Raw genomic sequence first — 19481 nt, 5'->3', positions numbered from 1 at the left:
CGATGAAGCTCCCCATTCACTATCATTACATAAAGTTGTTGTTGTTGTTATTATTGCAAAAGATATACTACCACGACGACAACTTCAAGGTTCGTTTTATTAGTTGTTTTTAAATTCCGTTTTAGCACCGCGAAGCAACTGTGGCTATAAGCGGCGTATAGACGTGGACAGATGGCGAGAGGACAGCAGGAAGGAGTGGGGGACAGGGGACGGGTTAGTATGCGTCCTGGGACGACTTCCGGGGGAACCGCGCCGACGTTCGTCTAGAAAGTTTTCGGAAAACCCAGGGAAAACCTCAGGCAGCACAGCCGGTGACAGGACTCGAACCCGTGTCACCTCCCAGTCTCGGAGTGGAAAGCGATCATCCTAACCACTGCGCCACGGGAGCTGGTCGTTCTATTAGTGTAAGGCGAGGAATACAAGATGCAACTGGGCCGTTAGGGCAAGCCCTGCGAGTGAGGCGAGGTGCTGCGCACCCACCACACCTACCATACGATGGCACTATCGAAGTGGTAATAAAAGAAGTTGAAGAAAAAAACCTGACCAGCGCGAGCGCACCCCCATAAGGAAGACGAAGAAGAAGAAGAAGAAGACAGACTGTCCGCGTTCAAGGCTGCTGGAACCCTTCACCATTGATGGCCATGGCCGGAAACGCTCGTGCGACGGGGTCCCCCGACTCTCTGTGTAGGCATCCTCCAATAATTAGCCGGTATCGCCAAAGTGTACCTTATTAGAACACGGGCACTATATCTAGTTGCAGAAGGCTACGCATACTCTGTCCGTTCCTGGGGCGGCCGCATCCATGAACAGACGAAAGAATGCAGGAGCCTGAGTCATCTAGGTATCCTGATGCCCCTCTACTTGTCCCCCATCGCCTATCAGGGCACGATGAGAAGCCTCTGTCTCTACTGCATCCTCATGCCGCTCTTCTTGTGGGCCTTCCACTCGCTCCCGATGCCCGTGGTCGCTTTACTGCATATCATCAACCTACCACTCTTCGGCATTATGAGCACCGAACAAATGGCCTGGGAATACCTTTCAGTATGTATACCATTCTTTGTGCACGCCAGGATATTCCTTACAGGCCTTGGACGTAGTTCCGTAGGCTTTTTTTTTTAAGAAAAAAAAGAATAAAAACAAAAATCAAACGCTTCTACGTGAAAGAGGAGCTAATTAGTAACGAAATTAAACAGGAATGACCCTCGTATATTGCGTGAAACGTGTAAAAATAAAATTTTATCGCGCGTTTCTTGAAGGCGATCCGCCATCTTTACTGAGGACGTTCTGATCTAACCCGAGGCACAGTCTCGACGCCCGCACCGCCTAGTGCGTGCCTGGGGAAGGGGGGCGGTGCCCCCCTTGACACCTCCCCACAATCTGTAGAACATAACCTAGACTAACCTCACCCTCTACCTCTTGTAAGATGGCAAGTTTCGAGTCCGTTAGGCTTAGCATCCCGGTGTTTTTCCTGCGCTAAAGGTGAATCAGATGAGGTTGTTGAAATGCGTATAAAAAAACTTCTAGCCCACAGAATTTTATCATTCTTACATTTTTAGATTCAGTATATGACCTTCTTCCACTTCTATGCAATATTTACCTTCCTAACGCTTTCACTTCATTTTTAAAAACGAGTGGTCTCGATACAGAACTACATCCTACACTCTAAGAAAAAAAGGAGTACTTTTACTCCTTTTGGGGACTAAATGCATTGCCGTAAAAAAATAGTCCCTTTCGGGAGTAAATGCACGGGAGTGAATGAATGTCACAGAGTGGAGACTGCATTTCACGCGCTGTTGTAAGAGTCCCCAGGTACATAATTGGTGTGCATGCATGAAAATACTGCGAAGCAAACCGTCAACCGTGATATATCGAGTGATATAAAATCTTGTGCCATACTAGGGCACAATTTGCGAACAAAGATGCGCTAACTGTTTCTTACTCTGTGTGGCTGGAAAATTGCTACGTTGTCTGAGTTATACAGCCTTATGTACAGTGCACATATTTACGTAGACTGTTGCATTCAGGAGACCATTCTCGAAGTTTAGTGACAATTTGCTGTCCTGGGGAGTAAATGTCGGTACTAAATGTCGGGTTAGGGGACTAAAATGGGGATTAATTGCAGACTGGGGGAGTATAGAAGCTGCAATTACTCCCCGTTTTACACCTTTTTTCTTATACACTCTAAATCGTTTTACACCGTAAAGGGTGTAAATCAAAATGTTGTAAATGGCGCACACCTTTTAAGGTGTATTTTAACACCCTCGTGGCAGTTGGGGTGTAAAGGTTGTAACGCCGAAGCCGAATAGAACTGCTGGGTTCGTGGCAATATGCTGGTAACTGTGTATTCACAATTACCAGCATATTGCATATAATCACATTGAGGGCCATATATGTCTGTACATCAAGGTGATTAAATATGTGTGTAAACATGCACAGCCGACATACAGAAAATGCATGGCAATGAAGCATGGCAACTGTGTATAGCTTTTCGGGAAATTGTAGACCTTCTCATGAGCAAGCACCTCCCCCATATGCATGTTCATTACTTAGAACGCTGCATATTTCTTCAAGGCTTTGCAGTGTTGTACCCACAAATATCTAACCCCTGTAAAATGCATTACGTTGTTCATTATCCGCGACTCATCAGGATGTTTGGTCCTTTCCTATCTGTATGGTTGTACGTGTTTCGAAGGGAAACACCAGCATTTTAAACATGTTGCTAGCAAAAATTTACATTTTAAGAGCATAACCCTACACCCAGGCGACACACTATCACCATATATTTCACCTGAGGGTGTAGTACACCAGTGTTACACCCTCAGGAACTTCCAAAACAAAGTTGTAGGGTGTGAAAGGGTGTAATCTTTGTTAATACACCTATTTTACACCTTTAAAGGTGTGAAACGATTTAGAGTGTACAGTGTAGGCCTTTTTATGGGTTTTCCTTTCTCAGACAGAGGGAGTAACTGTGGTCCTGCTGGCGATGCTGGTTATATCTGTCGATTCCGGTACTACCTTCATTCCGCGCGTAGCCTACTCCGTAGTTTCCAGGTTCGGCATGCGTCGACGGAATCTGTTCATCACTGTCTGCGCCGCAGCTTTAACCTGTACAATGCTTTGCGCTCAGGTACCGCTTAAAGGGAACCGATTAAAACGGCACAATAACGATCGTTCATCCGTAGACGGTCGTTGCGGTCCCTCTCCTGTTGGTGGTGGATCGGGTCTTGTGCGTGCTCTACCACGAGAACTTGGACAACATCGTGCAGATTGCCGTAGTCAGCCAGAAGACGGGCAACTACACCGTGTCTGCCGCACGCTCTATACAGAGCCCTAATACGGACCCACTTCTGAACAAGCTTGCGCAGGTAACGCCGCTCCCCTTGTGTAAGGGGTTTCTGAGGTGGGTGTGCGGAAGGACATCGTTTAGAGGACGTTAGCGTTAACTATCCTTTTTGTCCACCGTTTTTGAACTGATATAGGATGTGCTCCATTTACTCGTTAACCCTATCAGGAAGTCCGTTTTGTTACAGTACTGATTGCGCTTCCTGAAGGACATACGTAATGAACACTCTTTCAACCATGCGAGCTCTGGTCTTCTCTGCGACCTCTGCGGTTTGGTGGTTGCGTTTGGTCCGTCCGATTGATCGTAGGTCCAATCACCTTCAGATCTCAATACACAAAAGCTGTCAAAAACGTTAAAGATGCAGTGGTGTACCCTTCATTTTTCGTATATTTATGGCCTATTACACGAAAGGGCATGTTTTGTTTTGTGTGTCTTTACCTTATGGCGGTCATAAAAAGCTGTTCTGGAACGCAAGAGCGTGGGGTGGTCATCATTCGTATTATCCCATGACTTGGCAATCAGTCGTTCTATAGGCGCAATCCAAAGTAGTATTGGAACCTCCCTTTCAGACAGTCTCCTCTTGTCAGAGCATTACTTCCTATCCTATGTGCTTCGTCCTTCATTTGTGGTGTGCTGAGCCTGAATACCGTGGTTCTCGGTATACAGCGCTGACACTGAGTGCTCACATCGTCAGGGCGAGCATTGGCCTTCACAATACGTCACCTGATTGCGTGCTATTTAACGTGTGTGGCAAGAAAAAATTCCGTAATTTTACTGCGCACGTGGCTGCTAACTCTGTTGCTGCCATATGTGTCGCAACCTATACGGGTTTTCGGATTTATCCGAAAAAATCCGAAAAACGTACTCCGGTAAAATTTTGAGCAATTTGGATTAATCCGAAAAACTTCGCTTGGCAGATGTTTTCCCTGATAACCGGGTTATTGTTATTGGCCTCCTTTTGTGTCCTGGGTATCCTCTGACCTCGGATACTGCGGCCCCACCGCAACATAATAATGATTTCCGTGACCTAGCATTTTCTTCGGCAGTCATCTCGACCACTTGAGGATTCACCGCCCGGGTTTTCCCCCGGTCTGTTTCCCGATTTCCTTGCCCTATACATTGACCTAAGCACTAAAATAAGCATTAAACCGAGATTATACGAAGTGTTCTTTTTGAAAGGGCAACTACTTGCCGTGTTGACGACAAGATTGGACGCAAGCGAAAGCTGCCCTGTGTAAGTCCGTCGAACTCAAACGTCGGGGAGGCGCCCGAACTTCGCAGAGACCAGAAAACACACGACCACTTCGTAGCTTTGAAAAGAGACGACTATTTTATTTACAAAAAGAAGGGAGAGACAGAGGCACAAGAAACAGTGACCAGATGCGCCTCTCGGAAGACGTTGCTTTGGGTATCGGGTTACACTGACCCATTCGGGGACGTTCCAGCGAGGGGTGCAGGTGCAGCGCCCCATAAATAACATGAACTGGTTGACAAGCCCCCGTGGCTCACATGAACAGTCAAAAAAACACAGTTCGACTGGCATCGTCAACAACATTCTCCGTTACTTTGTTACACGTTGTGATATTCGCCACACCTGCGACTACGTCAAGGAGTACCCTGATTTTGAGGAGTTGACGCCGTCCCGCGATCGCGATGCAGAGGTTGTCGTATATGTGAACACTGCCGTATAAGGGTGAGCACTGCACACGGACAGGGTGCATTTAGAATTGCGGAACACCTCAGTCGTCGCCCGTGCGGAACACTTGTGCGTCGCCCGAAATGTATCGTTAAACTTGTGTCTCATTGGTGTTGAAGCAATGAATGTGACAGAACCGCGCTTTCGCTGCACAACTGTGCGTGCGTCGTCGAGTTTTCTCCGAATTTCAGATATTAACTGAGCTGTAAATGATACACTCCGAAAAAACTCCGTTAAAAAAAAAAACTCCGAAAGACATCCTCCGGTAACAGCCAGATATAAACTCCGAAAACCCGGATCCCTATACCTATATGTTGCACAAAATCCGTTTTGGTGTGCACCACACGGCATGGTTCCGAACCGGGTTTTCGCAGTTTAGTGTGCCCTTAATGTAAGTGGCGTTGTTTTCGCTTGTGGGAGCTATGTAAGTGTGATACACTTTCTTTCTTTTTGCAAGAACTATATTTTACGGCACATATGCCAGCAACAGAGTTAGCAGTCATGCACTTCTGCGTAAAGTTACATCTTTTTACAGTGTACAACCGTGTTCATCCAATTCAACACCACACTCTTTTTGTCAAACGCTAAGGATGAAAAGCATGGCTTCGGTGCGTGTATGACGCAGCAGTCGGAACTGCCTTCAGTAGACAGCAGTGATTTTCCCAGCACCCCTCCACACACCCCTAACACCCCCCCCCTAGGGGAGTGTCATGTGGCCCTGCCGAGTATTCAAATCAAGTCTTGATGTATTTACGATGCCTACTGGTTTTGAACGCTGCGAGTAAAGCATAAAAAAACTTAACAGCGGTTTAACGTGGTTACATCGGATCATCGTGCGAGAGTACGGTGCACTATAGGTGGATCACGTTGCTAAATGTGTGGTAACTGTACTTGTGAACAAGATATACAGGAACGAGAATGAGTGTTGTACTCTCGCACTAAAATATTGGTTTCATGAATGGTTCTATGAATCGAATACTCTGCTCAGAACGTTCGCGATTGCTTCCTGCGTATGTTGACGCTCTGATGAAGATATCCATCGAAGAACAACAGATTTCGCGACAGCAGGTGACGTCTGGTGGCAGCGCGGACATGTACCACGAGTTAGTATATATAGCTTTTTGAAAAATGGGTCCGAAAACCAAGGAGGCTATGAAGGGGAAACTTACCGCTTCACATGAAGAGAACTGCTCTGCGTCATGTGTGCGTGTTTTTATTAGTATTTTTTTTTTTGCGTTTCTCGTCACCTGTCCTCGTTTTCTGTTTTTAATGTCACACAACATTTTCCCCAGAAATGAAGATGCTCACAACCCTGAACTGCCTAGGTGGTCTTTTGAGAGTTGCAAAACAATGTTCACACTGTTTGGAAATTGAATGTCGCTGCATTTAGCCAGGAACACTCCTTCCACTCCTTCAAATCCCGATTCCCCCAAAACGGAAATCCTGGGAAAAGCCACTGGGTCACATCATACGTGACGTCATATGATATGGTCACGTGGTTGTGACGTCATGCGAGACGTTACGTATTATGTCAGCCCCCCCCCCCCCTCCCCCTAGAAGAAAATCCTGGGAAAATCACTGGGACAGAAATATGTATCGAAGTATTGAGCAGCGATGGCCATTCGTTAACTACATGTAGTTAAACTACTAGTTAAGCCACGTGATTGTAGTTAAAAAGTAGTTATGAACTAATGGCAGAAATGTAGTGGCAATTACTAGTTAAAGTACTATTTCGAGTAGTTAACGACAGTAGTTGGGTTACTGCAGGCGCCAACTACTTCCGATTTTGCCGCAAGCTTTACGGCACGATTGTGCTTCCGACTTTTACCTTGAGCTGCTTGTTTGATGAGAACGGAGGTGCAGAGCAATTGTGTCGTGCATGTGCACTAAATGCACTTTTAATGCTTGTCTAGTGAAGCCTCATTTGCATGAATTCGCGTTGAAACCGCATAGGATGGCTACGTGATCGATCATCGCGGGTAAGCGAAAATATTTTACGGTCCACAGTGGCGCAATCGGCACCCATCACAATATATTAGCGTGGCGCATTGATCTGTGACGAAGGAGCCTGAGTGTAAACCTCGTACATGGTCCGTCGTATGTTGTACGTACCTTTATAGCGGAAGCTTTCTCTCCATAGACAATACTTCCGCAGCAAGCTCTTTTGTCAGCGCATAATATACAAGAGACAGGCCATGGGTTTTACGGCAGTATGTGAATTAAGCGACGTAGGCGCAAGAGTATATTTTAAATATCATTATCGCTGCTTGTGACTCATATTTAGGTGTCCAAAGACACTACAAGGGATGCTATAGATGTATAGGTAAAATACATTGCTGTAGTTACATAAGTAGTTCTAACTACTCCAATGAAAAGTAGTTGAACTACTAGTTAAACTACTCCATCGCGAAGTAGTTAGTAATTAAACTACTGCAGAAGTAGTTAGTGGACGTCACTGGTATCTAGTAGACAGATCCAAGGTAGCGCGATCCAAGGAGGGACAACCGGAATCCTCGGAAGGTCAACAGAAAAGAGATTTATTCGCAGCGAGCTCGGTGCGCGGCGATGACGATGATGCTACACCTTTTTTAGGTTGTCGGGGCCCTGAAAGACGAGAAGAACGACTCCAAGACGACGCCGAAGCACAACGAAACTAGCGAAGACGAAGTTCGACCTCCAGTAGTCACTAGTGTCAAAGACGGCGCCGAAACAGTGATGGGACTCGACCAAGAAAAGGAGGCTAAGCGAGCAGCTCCTTGCGAGAAACCTCAAGGCGAACATCGCACCGAGCAAACTCGCAAGGTCTTCCAGATCCGCACACCGGACGACAAAACGGTCAGTTCCGGGAATGAGTTGTCGATGAGCGCCAATTTTAAAGTAAGGGCGCTCGAACACAGCCTGAAGCAGTGTCACCCGAGATGAAGAAATCGGGGAACACCGTTAAAGTGGTGACATTGGACGACACGGTCGCGAACTCTCCATCAGACATGGTGGCGGCATCCCCTGGACCAGAACGCCTAAGCGCCACCCGTATGCGGAAAGCTTCCATCCTGAAGTTGCCTGGATCGAGCAGTGTTATCGCCCGCAAAATGTCTTCCGGCGTTGACTTCAAGCAAGACAGCCTTACTGTCAGGTACACCGAAGTCTGGTCATGCGATATAACTCACTAGCCGTGCGGGCTTTCGTTTTAAAATCCCACACGTTCAAAATACCTTTAATATTTGAAGTATAGGGGTGTGCCAACGGACTCCGCGAATCCTGGAACCCACGAATCCTAGGCAAAGGATTCGAGATTCGGGAATTGAAATCCTATAGTGCCCAAAATGGCGAATCGAATCTTTCGAATCCAGCAACCACGTTTGTTCCTTTCTTTTTGAAATTGACACCTCCGGAGTCCGCCGAAAGCCTCATTTGACCGACGGGTGTTTTCTCGTGTCTTTGTTTACATTGCTCTGGACTGAAAGAATTCAGGCAGGAACTGTTCCCTTTAAAGTTTAAAAGTAACCTGGTTTTGCTTTTGATTGTCGCGTTAGCTTTATAGAAATAATTCAGGCGCGAGAATTTATGTATTTTGTTGTAGTCTATGCACAGTCAGAACCTCCCTTGGATTCGGATTTGCAAAATTCTGGATTCGTACTACATCTAATTAAAAGCATTAATATGAAGAATGACGAAATGATAGTGTTGAGTGATTGTGACGTCGATTGAAGACATTGTTGTGAATAAACGGCAGCTCGTTGGAGGCCGTTAAGATTGGCATGGCGGCCACATCAGATCAGCAAAAACTAGTTTGGGAAACGGTTGGCTTAATGAGGCTTTTATGAGGTCAATTTAGCTTTGGTTTTTTTTTTTGTTTTTTTTTTTTTTGCAGTTCACCACACGGTTGGGCGGAGGTGGGGGGGTGGGGGGGCACCGCAGCTAGGCACGCGCGCGCAACGCTACGGTAGCGTGGGCACTGGTTTGCACCATCGGAGGTTCGAATGATACCATACATTCGATTCGATTGATACAATAGCTTTCTGTCACAGAAAAATGGTAAAAGAAAGGAAAAGAAAGAGACGGCCTCCTGTCTTCTCCTCATACTGAAGGAAGTGCTACTTAGCACCACAACCATTAGCCCGGTTACATAATTTTAAAACTATTTCAAAAAGTTACCTGCAGGATACAACGTACATATATAGGAGGACTAGCAAATAGACACCCTGCCCGATCTCAGTGCATGAAAGAGGAGTGGAAAATCCCCGTTGCCTGTGCCCAGAATGGGCGGCTGCCTCCATAGCCTCAACATTCCGACGCCCCTGGTCCTGGTATAGGGTAACCTACTTGCCTTTCATGCGCCTACGGTGCATCGCTCTTCCATGTAGCCCAGCTGCTGAATTGGCTGATCGTCCTCCTGGGCGGCTGCTGTCCGAACGGCCTAGGTCGAGAATGTCGTCGTGTAGCAACACGTCGGTCGGCGATGAGAGTCTGAGTGAGTGGCTCCGTTCGCGAAAATACGCCAGGCGAATTTCTCTACGATACCCCGCCACGGGACGTGAGAGCGTTGGTGAAGATTCCACTCACGGGAGGACTTCCCGGCTGGCGTCTAGTGCAGGTTAGCAAAGCGCGTCTTCTCCTCTTTTGTTCCGACTATTTTTTTTTTGTCTTTAGGTACATCTACCACACTACAAGCAGCGGCGGCAGCGGCTGCATCTGCGAGGGACGACATGACGAGGTGAGCGCTATGCCAGCAGCGATGCCTCCAGTACGAAAGCGCTAGTACAAGGTGTAAAAAAAAGGATGTACTTTAACTCCATTTCTTAGCGACAATAAATAGGGACACTCTGTTAGAACAGAATAGGAAAGACGAGGTCGCAACTTTCAACCACTTTACTAGAATGAGACCAAAAAATACAAGCCTCTTTCAAACCCTCCCCCTCTTCTTCCAAACCCGAGCGCCGCATACCGCTTCAACCGCCACACAAAGACGATACCGCCAATCATGAAAGATAACACCCTTCAGAACACCCGTCCGGAGTTGAACATCGTCTTTGATTGGCGGTTGAAGCGGTATGCGGCGCTCAGGTTTGGAAGAAGAGGGAGAGGGTTTGAAAGAGGCTTGTATTTTTTGGTCTCATTCTAGTAAAGTGGTTGAAAGTTGCGACCTCGTCTTTCCTATTCTGTTCTAACCGAGTGCCCCTATTTATTGTTGCTAAGAAATGGAGTTCTACCAACCGGCCCTACTTTTTCTGTTGGTACTTTAACTCCTTTTGATTGCCACATATATAACTCCCTTTTGGATGAGTACAGTAACTCCCAAAAAAGGGGACTCCTCATTCCCTCAAGGGAGTAGCATAACTCCCTTTCTTCCCTTCCGGAGAGCAATATTACTCTCCAGTAGGGGGTTAGATCATAACCCCACTCCCTAAAGGGAGTGAGGAGGCTCCTTTTTTGAGTGTAATTGTACTCTCCAAAAGGGAGTTATATATGTGGCAAGGAAATGAGTTCAAGTACACCATTTTTTTAAAAGGTATATTGTAAAGCAGTAGAGAAGCAAGATATGCTGGCGACGTGTCTTGAGACTCTGTTGCCTGTAAATCCCATATGCGGAACCATACGACCGACAACGCTCTCTAAATATTTTTAATTTGTCACGAAAAATCCGGCGTAGTAGAGCGGCGCGACGCCTGCTGTCGAACAACCCCCTTTGCAGCGGGCAACACTGTTCAACATGTGTTATGTATGCAGCATTATTTTGTCACGATTTTGTTCTTTTGGTGGCTATATTATTTTGTATCATATTTCCGTAGGAGTGCAGAAACACCTGTTTAGTGTGTTTTTTGCGAAATAAACTGAAAAGGAAACGCAGCGCTGTTCGGCGGAAGCGCCACCTGAACCAAGTGGTGAGAAATCACAGAATGATTGACAAAACGGAAAGCAATGGTTCTGAGGATGACGCACACAGTGCACAAACAAATCCCGACACTGTCTGGCCTTTTTAACGACCTCCACATTTCGACTGTTCAGTATTTGTAAAACCCCGAGACTAGGGAACACGAAGGGACAGACACAACACGAAGTTTGTTTATCCGCAGGCAGATGTGGCTCGTTGTGTGGATTGCAGGGGCGGAGTCTGTGGTGGATTGTTTGGTCGGGCCCAGTGTTATACGCATGCAATGTGGTTGCCGCCGTACTCGGCAGAAAGTACGGATCCCTTTCGAATACTATTACAGTGTTGCCCGTAACCTTTAATTTTAATTTTCTAATTAACTGCACCGCCTATTGGAATGAAATTTGCGCAGTTTTCATACTGATGGCTTGGACTAGCCACGCTCAAATTAAATTGGACCTCTGCTGCTTTAGTCCCGTGTTGGTCATTCATCGTCGCATCAGCGTCATAACCCGTCATTCAACACCATCAACATCGCAACATTACATGCATCATTCGACACAACGTCGCAACTCTTCCACTTCAATGACTATCGTTTGTATTTACCTTCAGAGTTCAGACACCGTTATTTGAATTCAACTTCAAAACGCATCGTTCGACTTGAGCGTCACGTCGTCCCAGGTCATCACTCAACATCAACTTCAACGTCCCAACATACCTCATGATGTGATGGCGAATGTCGTCCGTCATGAGTGAATTTGCCAGCTGGAATTGCGCAACTGTAATTGATTTCTATAGGAATATAGGAATATAACTGAATTAAAGTAATGAGATATAGCTACCAAGATGCTGATATCTACACATATTCGGTTGTTGTGCATCAGTACAGCAGCTTGCATGGGGCGAGTGAAACATCTATCGACAGTTCCGTGAATCAGGTGGAAAAGAAAGGTCTCTTTTCCTTCACTTCAACCCTCCATTTACTTTCATTATGGTCCGACAAGACACCCTATAGCTACTGTTAACATCCTTTTCCGGCAAAGCAACGCTGTGTCAAACTCTTATAATGTTTCTTTACCCCGTAGACGCCGTGCGGAGCTTCACAGCGCCTTCTTGTGGGGTCCTTCTTTGATGACAGTTCTTGGAAACATCTGCAGTATCTGGTTCTTTCCTGTAGGAGACGTCTTGGAAAAGATACGGTCCGTACCTTCAGATTATTGTGTACCAAGCAAAACCCCACGATCTCGCTCGTTCTGCGCCATATGAATATCTCTCTGCGCACGAGAGGAGGTAAAGCATGTAGGCAAGGAGGTAAAGGTGGACGAAAACGTCGGGTTCTCTTTCAGAAGCACTTGCAGGAAAGTCCACGTCGGTCCGTTATCCAGAGAAGAACCAATTATGGGGTCGCGCTCCATGCTTCAGGCTCGCGGGTCAAGAAAAAATGCGGAGCTGGCTGCGCAGCTACATCTAGGAACAAAGGGTGTGAAAATGTGGCAACTTCTATAGTTACCACCTACACTCTTAAAAATGAACTTCACCTCATAGCACGCTCCTAGCCAACCATTATCTCGAATGATATCGTTATCTGCCCTGATTTGTTGAAAACGGGGGGCGTACGCCATTTCTGTGACACTTATGCTGTTCATAATTGTCACAGAAAAGGCGTACGCCCCGTGATTTCAACAAATCAGGGCAGATAACGATATCATTCGAGATAATGGTTGGCTAGGAGCGTGCTATGCGGTGAAGTTCATTTTTAAGAGTGTATAGGTCAACATCGCGTCTGATAAAGGGTGTAAACGGGTGGCAAAACCGATTATCATGTATCCAAATTGCTACGAAAAGGCGTACGCACCCCTCGCTCGACGAGTCAGAAGCGGTAAGCCTATCATACTTTGCAACCTTTTAGGCACAACATATGCGACAACTATTACCTCCTAAAAGGTGTAACTACTGCACCTTTTTTTTCTGAGGGTGTAGAGCACTGCAAAGTGCCAGGTCGGCACGAAAACCCGGGCCTGGCCCGGCCCGCTAGCCGAAATCTGGCATCGGTGACGGCTTGACAGCAGGCTCGGGCTCAGTCGGGTTAAGTTTGCGGGCCACAGTCGGGTCGAACTTTTGTCAGCCATTTTTTTCGCAGTATTTAATCCTCAACAGACGTTTTGAAAACAAAGCAACCACGTACCTGGTTGCAGTCGGGTCAGCATCGAGTCTGGGAAGCCTCCGCGGCATCGGGTTCGAGACGACATCGTGCGCCGGGCCGGGCTCGGGTCGGTAGGCCTCCGTGGCTTCGGGTACGAGCCGGGTCAAGCCCGTTCATTCAGGCCCGTGCAGTGCTCCAGCCAGACCTACTTGCATATAATAGCGCATTCACGGTCCCCCAGTCCCCATACATTATGATTACGTTAGGTTATATTGCGAGCAAATTATGCTATATGTAGAATGCAATCTGTATAGGAATGAAATATCTACGGTATACTGCACATGAAGCGTGTATATTGCCTGTTTTACAGCCAAGACCCCCGGAAACCTCGTCTTACTCCGGTAAGGCTGTGGTCGATTACTGCGCCTGTGTCTCTGGTGGCTTCACTTTTCACTGGAATCTACCTCTATTTCCATTTGAGGCTGTTCAAACAGTGAGTGCATCGATTGTAGCTTCGACGTCGTCTCATCCTGGGTCTCCAAAATTTCCCCGGGGCGTCGTATAGAGGGTTCATATCTGTGGCGTTTTTTTGGCCTGTATTTTCGGGGGGTGATGCAAGATTTTAGGAGCGTGTTAAGGGATGCGGGGGGTGCTGGGAAAATCCATGGAAGTCACCACGTCCGTTTGCTCCAGTGAACCTGCCGACTCCTCGACTGAGCACATGAGCGTCATGGAAGCCGCACGAAACAAACTCAAGAGTGCGGGGCCTGCAAAGTTAGTATAGCCATAGACGTCGTATTAGTAACGTCACGTGACATCGGCTAATGGTTCCCCACAGCACCATCGACCGCTTGGCCTGCGTTTACATTGGCGTCTTCTGCGTCACCTTCTACCCGCTCGTGATCATGGGACATGACGCCATGTAAGGTCTTCTGTATGTAGGACTATTGTCAGAGTGAATACCCGCTATACCACGGGTAGTATGCGGTCGTAAGGGCGACGACTACTAGCCACGTCATTATTAGTGAAACAATACAGTTTTAGTATACCGCTCCCGGCAGCCCGGTAGGCTACCGTGTCAACCGGGATGGCTTCCCCCGGTTGCGCGGAGACCGGTACAGGAGCTGTCTTTAGCATACCCCTACGCTGTTGTTGAAGCTCCGGTGGCTGCCGTAATTTTATGACAAGTACAAGTGTCAAATAATGCAATCATGACATGTATGCAGCGCTGGCGATAAGGGGGAGGGGCGAGTAAGGCGACCGCCTTAGGCCCCGCGCTTCCATAGGCCCCGCGATCTGCCTTTGTCTCAGGCCCCGCACACCCTTAGCACCGGCTCTCCATGTATAATGCCGTAATAACGCAACAACAACAACTTTATTTCGAGATGATGGATGGAAAGTCTCATCGCCAGGGGCGATACTATAACGCAATAAGCCACACGTGGCAACAGCAATTTCCCAGTGGAAATAATACTCTATTTTACTCGCGTGTCGCAAGAGAGCACATATTGCACGTGTTACTGTACTAAGTCAACTCATTTTCAATATCTGAATGCGAAACCCGACACTCCCAAGAGAGTGTCCCTCACGCACCAAAATCCTCCTTTGTTTTCAACCGCCGACGTTCCAGTCAAGTCAAGATGAATCAAGTCAATCGAGCCAATGAATACGCTTCCACACTGACCCTTGTGCGTAATTATGCTTAAGTAATCCGTTGACGTCTTCGCAATACCCCACTGTTTGGTGGCCCTGGTATCGCCTATGCTGCAGGCAGTCTTTCTTGTCCGCCCTTGCGACTTCTTATGGAAGAGAGAGCCATACTGTTTCGTCGGTTTCATTTAGGGTTGTGCCTGTTCGATACCACCCACGATTATCAGTAATGTCAGTTTTTGCATGCCCAATACCAGGGAGATGCAACTTCGTATTCTCTGCGGAATGGTCCTGGCGTCTACCTTGCTTAACCACGTGGACCAGAACGTTGTACTCAGTCGAAACAACATCGGTCTCAAAATGCCGTGGGGAGTACTCTTCGTCATTGGTGCTGTGCAGATTATATCGCTCGTTGTCGAAGTACGGGGTAACAAGATCATCGTTGAGAAGGGAAATCAACTTTGCTGCACTTTTCAGAAATACAGCTTGCTGGAAGAGATGTTCCAGGGCATACCGCCGAACTTCTGGCAAAACTATTCACCGATGTCTGTCCAGGTGATGCTGGCATGCATCTCGGCAGGTTTGGCAGAGACAATGGATCGTAATACAATTAGCCGGATCATCATACCAATCGTCACGGAGATTGTAAGGACCTTCGACAACCGCGCTTGCCGTACAGTAGTATCAGCACACCATCATTGATTCAATGTCGGTCCAACATTGGCAGCCAATATAAGTTACATTGTTCAATATTGGCCGTGCAACTCGGTCCGCCCCACCAGTCTATACCCTTAAAAAAGGGTGTACTGTAACTCCTTTCCGAGCCACATATATAACTCCCCTTTTGGAGAGTATAGTTACTCTCAAAAACGAGTCTCCTCACCCCCTTCAGACCCTTTAACCCCCACTGGAGGGTCATGTTCTCTCCAGTAGGGAGTTAAAGGGTCTGAAGGGAGTGAGGAGACTCCTTTTTGAGAGTATAACTGTGCTCTCCAAAAGGGGAGTTATATATGTGGCTCGGAAAGGAGTTACAGTACACCCTTTTTTTAAGAGCGTAGTTTTAATTGGTTTTAAGATGCAGCACGTCAACGGGAACGCATCATATTACAAATCATTATTTTTTCTTTCATTTCTTTTGTAATATATTTTTTTTTTATTGTCGATACCATAGGCGGCACGCGATGCAGGTGAGATCCCGCTAGGTTTGGGATCCGCACTCTTAAAAATGACTTCTTCCAAGCGGGAGGCCGCAAGAAGAACGACACGCAACTTCCGTTGACCTCCTGATTGGCCGAGGATGTGCGGCATCCGCCATAACGCGGAGGCGGCTTTTCCCGTCCCGCGGCAAGAATTTTCCGCTCCGCATACGGGTTGCCGCGCGCTTTTGCCGTATGTGGGAACGCGGCTTCACTGTTATCAGGCTTCCGTTTTTGTTCCACCTAATATTAAAGACAGCGAGTCGAGACAAAATTTACTAATAACGCTTTACTCTACAGCGTCTGCGTCTACAATGACCTTTGTATCAGGGGATGCGAGTGTGATAGCGTCCTCGATAAACTTGCACCGGAATTGCCCTGAAACCACCGGGGTGCGTGGCGCTCTACACTGGTGGTGCCCTGGGCGGAGGCATTATCGAATATGAAACTGCACCGCACTGGTGAATCTGGTGGATACTAGAGTGCGCCACATAGGGATCTGTGCTCGTTGTGGCTCGTCGGCTGCGCGACCCGTAGCGAGCGGCTGACGATGGCTGGTCAGCTGCTGCTTGCCCGGCTACACGTGGCTACTTGCCTTCCGCTTTCCGCCGTACTTCCGGCAACCGCGATGCTTCTTGGGATTGCGCTTTGGCTCTCGGCCGGTTTTCTCGGTGTGGGTCCGGGGCAACTCAGTGGGCGCGTTAGGTTCGTGCTCCGGGAACATTCCCTCTTTCAGGGGATCACTTAACACCTCCAAAGTGACTTCCGGTGCACGTTCCCGGGTGCACCCCGCGCACCCCTTCTTCGGAGCCGGGGAGCCAGGGAACGCTGGGGAAGAGCGGGGCCAGTTCCGGAGCGTGACGCATGTTCCGGTGTACTGCCTTTCGAAATGGCGCAACCGTTGGAACACGTTGCAACCGTCCATGCTCTTTGTGTTTCCGGAATCATCGGATGTCGGCGGTAAATAGTTATACGACTATAGAGGACTCCTATGGTCTACTGCTATGTTTACTTAAAAGCAGACGACAAAAGAAAGCTCGATAGGCGGCGCGCGCTCAGCGGCTCTGGCGCTCGGCTTCCGGATAGGCTCACAAACACCATTAAGTAGAGGCACCAAGGGTATGTTCCCCTGAAAACCCGGGCTATGGCGCTCGGGAGCCTGCTTAACGCGCCCAGTGCTGCACCGAACGGGTGCGCTCCTTTAATCGAGGACGTTCAGTGCGCACCAGTGCAGTTTATCGACGATGGCAAGCCGCACCAGGTGGCACCAGGGCGCATCAGTAGCACTTTATCGAGGACGCTATGAGGCTTTCGCAGAAGAGTAAAAGCAGGTGCGCACGCAACGCCACCTCAATATACAAAAGACGTTCCATGCGGAAAATACCGCATCCGGGCTATATATCGCTCGCGTTCTTTGGCCAAATTGTGCCAGCACTGCGGCCAGTCTGCTAACGCACTACCATGGACTTTCCAGTATCGGTCTGTGGTGTCACTCGAAATAGTAATCGCGTGCCAGTTAAAAAGTAAAAGAAGGACGACTCTTTGCAGGCAGCTCGGATGGAGGTGTACCCTCTCTACTACGCGATACCCGTCGCGGTGGCGGCGTCCACTAACGTCATCATGCCAATATCTACACCTTTGGTTATCCTGCACGAAATTGGTCACGTACCAATGTGGCAGATGGTAAGCACACGTCGGTTTACTTGATCGTACACTCTAAATCTTTTCACACCTTTAAAGGTGTAATAGCGTGCATGGCGCACGCCTTTTTAGGTGTAATTTTCGTAACACCATAATGGAGCACGGTTTCGCACAAATTTTCTTTACTCGAGTGTTGTCTGTCCTCCAAAAATTCAGTCTTGCAACATCTCAACATTGTTCAACAGTATTGTAGACACTTGCGCCTGCTCGATTTTCGATAGCGATGCATATATGCATTAGCTCGTACCTACGATATCCAAGACATAATGAAAGCAAGATTTGCACTGACACTTGATCTTTAGTAATGCTTTCCAAATTTTGTAATATATCACCCTGGAGATGCAATGTTACGCAACCAGGTTGAATGTTCATAGCGCACACCTTTAAAGGTGTGAAAAAGTTTACAGTGGGTTCCTCTCCCCTTCTCAGCTGCTTCACGGTATCCTGTTGAAGGTTCTTCTGGTGGGGGCAGTTCTGCTGAGCATGAATACCACGGCCGAGATGATCTACTCGTGGGGCACTCAAATGCAGCCAGACCAGTGATGACAGCGTCCCTCCCTTATATATACTCCCGTCGGCGCGTCAGCTCGATCAAATACGTTCACGCGAAAAACACATTCAATTTGTATTCACTCTCGCTATAGCTCTCCGGGAGTAACTATATAGGTATAGCTTGATGTTGTACAATGATTAAAGATTTTTCATACAGTACAGAAGACAGTATATTTCGTTGATGGTGTACAAGTGGCACAGACGGCAGGACTGTTTGCGTAGTTCTCGTGCCTGCTTTGCTTTTTTTTTTTTTTTTCACACGTTACGCAGTTGTCACGGCGGCAAACTACTCTAAGAAAAAAAAAGGAGTACTTTTACTCCTTTCGGGGACTAAATGTATTGCCACAAAAAAATAGTCCCTTTCGGGAGTAAATGACTGCATTTCACGCGCTCTTGTAAGAGTCCCATGCATGTACATAATTCGTGTGCATGCATGAATATATACTTTGAATCAAAAAGTCATTGACATTACGGCACGATGCTGCTGCTACTTCCTACCACAAAGCATAAAAAACTAATATATTTTGCATTGTTGCAATCGCAGTTGAACTATTGCCTTCTAGGGCAACTACCACAAAAGATAACACGAGCAGATTACTAGTACACCAAAAGAAAATAATTCGCCATATAACAACCCCAACCCAATGTTTGTTTGAGACTCTAACCATAATAAAGATAAATAATATGTATACCTATAAGGTTACTCTCTGCATACCAATTTGGTAATGTTGCATATCAACACTTCCTAAAAACTACTTCAGAATTAGAATTCAGTCGTACCATCTGCCTCCGTGGTAACGATAAATGATAACTGTAATCGATGACGAATCCACGTCGTAATCCTCCAGCAGCGAGCAGCCGGGCACACCAACGTAGGCTAGAGCCCTGCGCGGATGAGATTTTTGGCATCCGCATCCGACCCGCATCCGCGCACACGTTATCCGCACCCGATCCGCATCCGCAGCATACACAACCGTTTATATCCGCATCCGATCCGCTGATCAAAACGCAACATCCGCATCCGATCCGCAAAATCCGCACGCTTCGAAGGACGCGTAAAGACCGCCGGAAGCGTGTTGGTATAATTTCGGATGCCTCCATTCTGTCACGGAAGGACTCACGACGGCAAGCAGAGGTAAACCTTTCAACAAACGCGATATGGAGACTCTTCTGGAACGCGTGGAACGCTACGTCGCCGGTGCTCGCGTGGTTCCCAGACGCCAGAATGCCTCCTCTCCCGTCTTGGCCGTGCATGGTCAAAGGTGAACCCGAGCATGCGCTCGCTGTCGGCACACAATACAAATAAATTGCTGGTGGAAAAATTACAGTAC

The 19481-nt window shown here is 47.5% G+C and overlaps 2 protein-coding genes across 4 annotated transcripts in view; one reads left to right on the top strand and one right to left on the bottom strand.

The window, feature by feature from the left end:
* The window catches only part of LOC135370098 (COP9 signalosome complex subunit 7b-like), a 337544-nt gene that overhangs the window by 30998 nt on the left and 287065 nt on the right, over positions 1 to 19481 (bottom strand). The window lies entirely within an intron of this gene.
* On the top strand, positions 602 to 18306 carry LOC135370090 (uncharacterized). Of its 3 annotated transcripts, none has more exons than XM_064603782.1 (16): positions 602 to 684; positions 755 to 1041; positions 2954 to 3127; positions 3183 to 3365; positions 7632 to 7874; positions 7937 to 8172; positions 9404 to 9633; positions 9690 to 9753; positions 11994 to 12107; positions 13422 to 13544; positions 13745 to 13825; positions 13890 to 13973; positions 14959 to 15121; positions 15179 to 15346; positions 17446 to 17580; positions 18052 to 18306. In XM_064603782.1, the coding sequence occupies exons 1-16, from the start codon at positions 636 to 638 to the stop codon at positions 18139 to 18141; spliced, it is 2424 nt and encodes an 807-aa protein (XP_064459852.1). In that variant the 5' UTR covers positions 602 to 635; the 3' UTR covers positions 18142 to 18306. The 3 variants fall into 3 exon arrangements, with proteins under 3 accessions (XP_064459852.1, XP_064459851.1, XP_064459853.1); XM_064603781.1 differs by having other exon boundaries at positions 18028 to 18306; XM_064603783.1 differs by lacking the exon at positions 2954 to 3127 and having other exon boundaries at positions 18028 to 18306.

Source organism: Ornithodoros turicata, chromosome 10 (genome assembly GCF_037126465.1).
Source record: "Ornithodoros turicata isolate Travis chromosome 10, ASM3712646v1, whole genome shotgun sequence".
NCBI lineage: Eukaryota > Metazoa > Arthropoda > Arachnida > Ixodida > Argasidae > Ornithodoros > Ornithodoros turicata.
This window is presented reverse-complemented; position numbering and strand designations above follow the sequence as displayed.

What these genes read in the sequence shown, in the direction of transcription:
- LOC135370090 (XM_064603781.1), top strand. Translation starts at nt 636, where the DNA reads ATGGCCATGGCCGGAAACGCTCGTGCGACGGGGTCCCCCGACTCTCTG. An exon ending in GTACAATGCTTTGCGCTCAG is followed by an intron (nt 3,128 to 3,182) that starts GTACCGCTTAAA and finishes GTTCATCCGTAG; the next exon opens with ACGGTCGTTGCGGTCCCTCT. An exon ending in GCACACCGGACGACAAAACG is followed by an intron (nt 7,875 to 7,936) that starts GTCAGTTCCGGG and finishes GCTCGAACACAG; the next exon opens with CCTGAAGCAGTGTCACCCGA.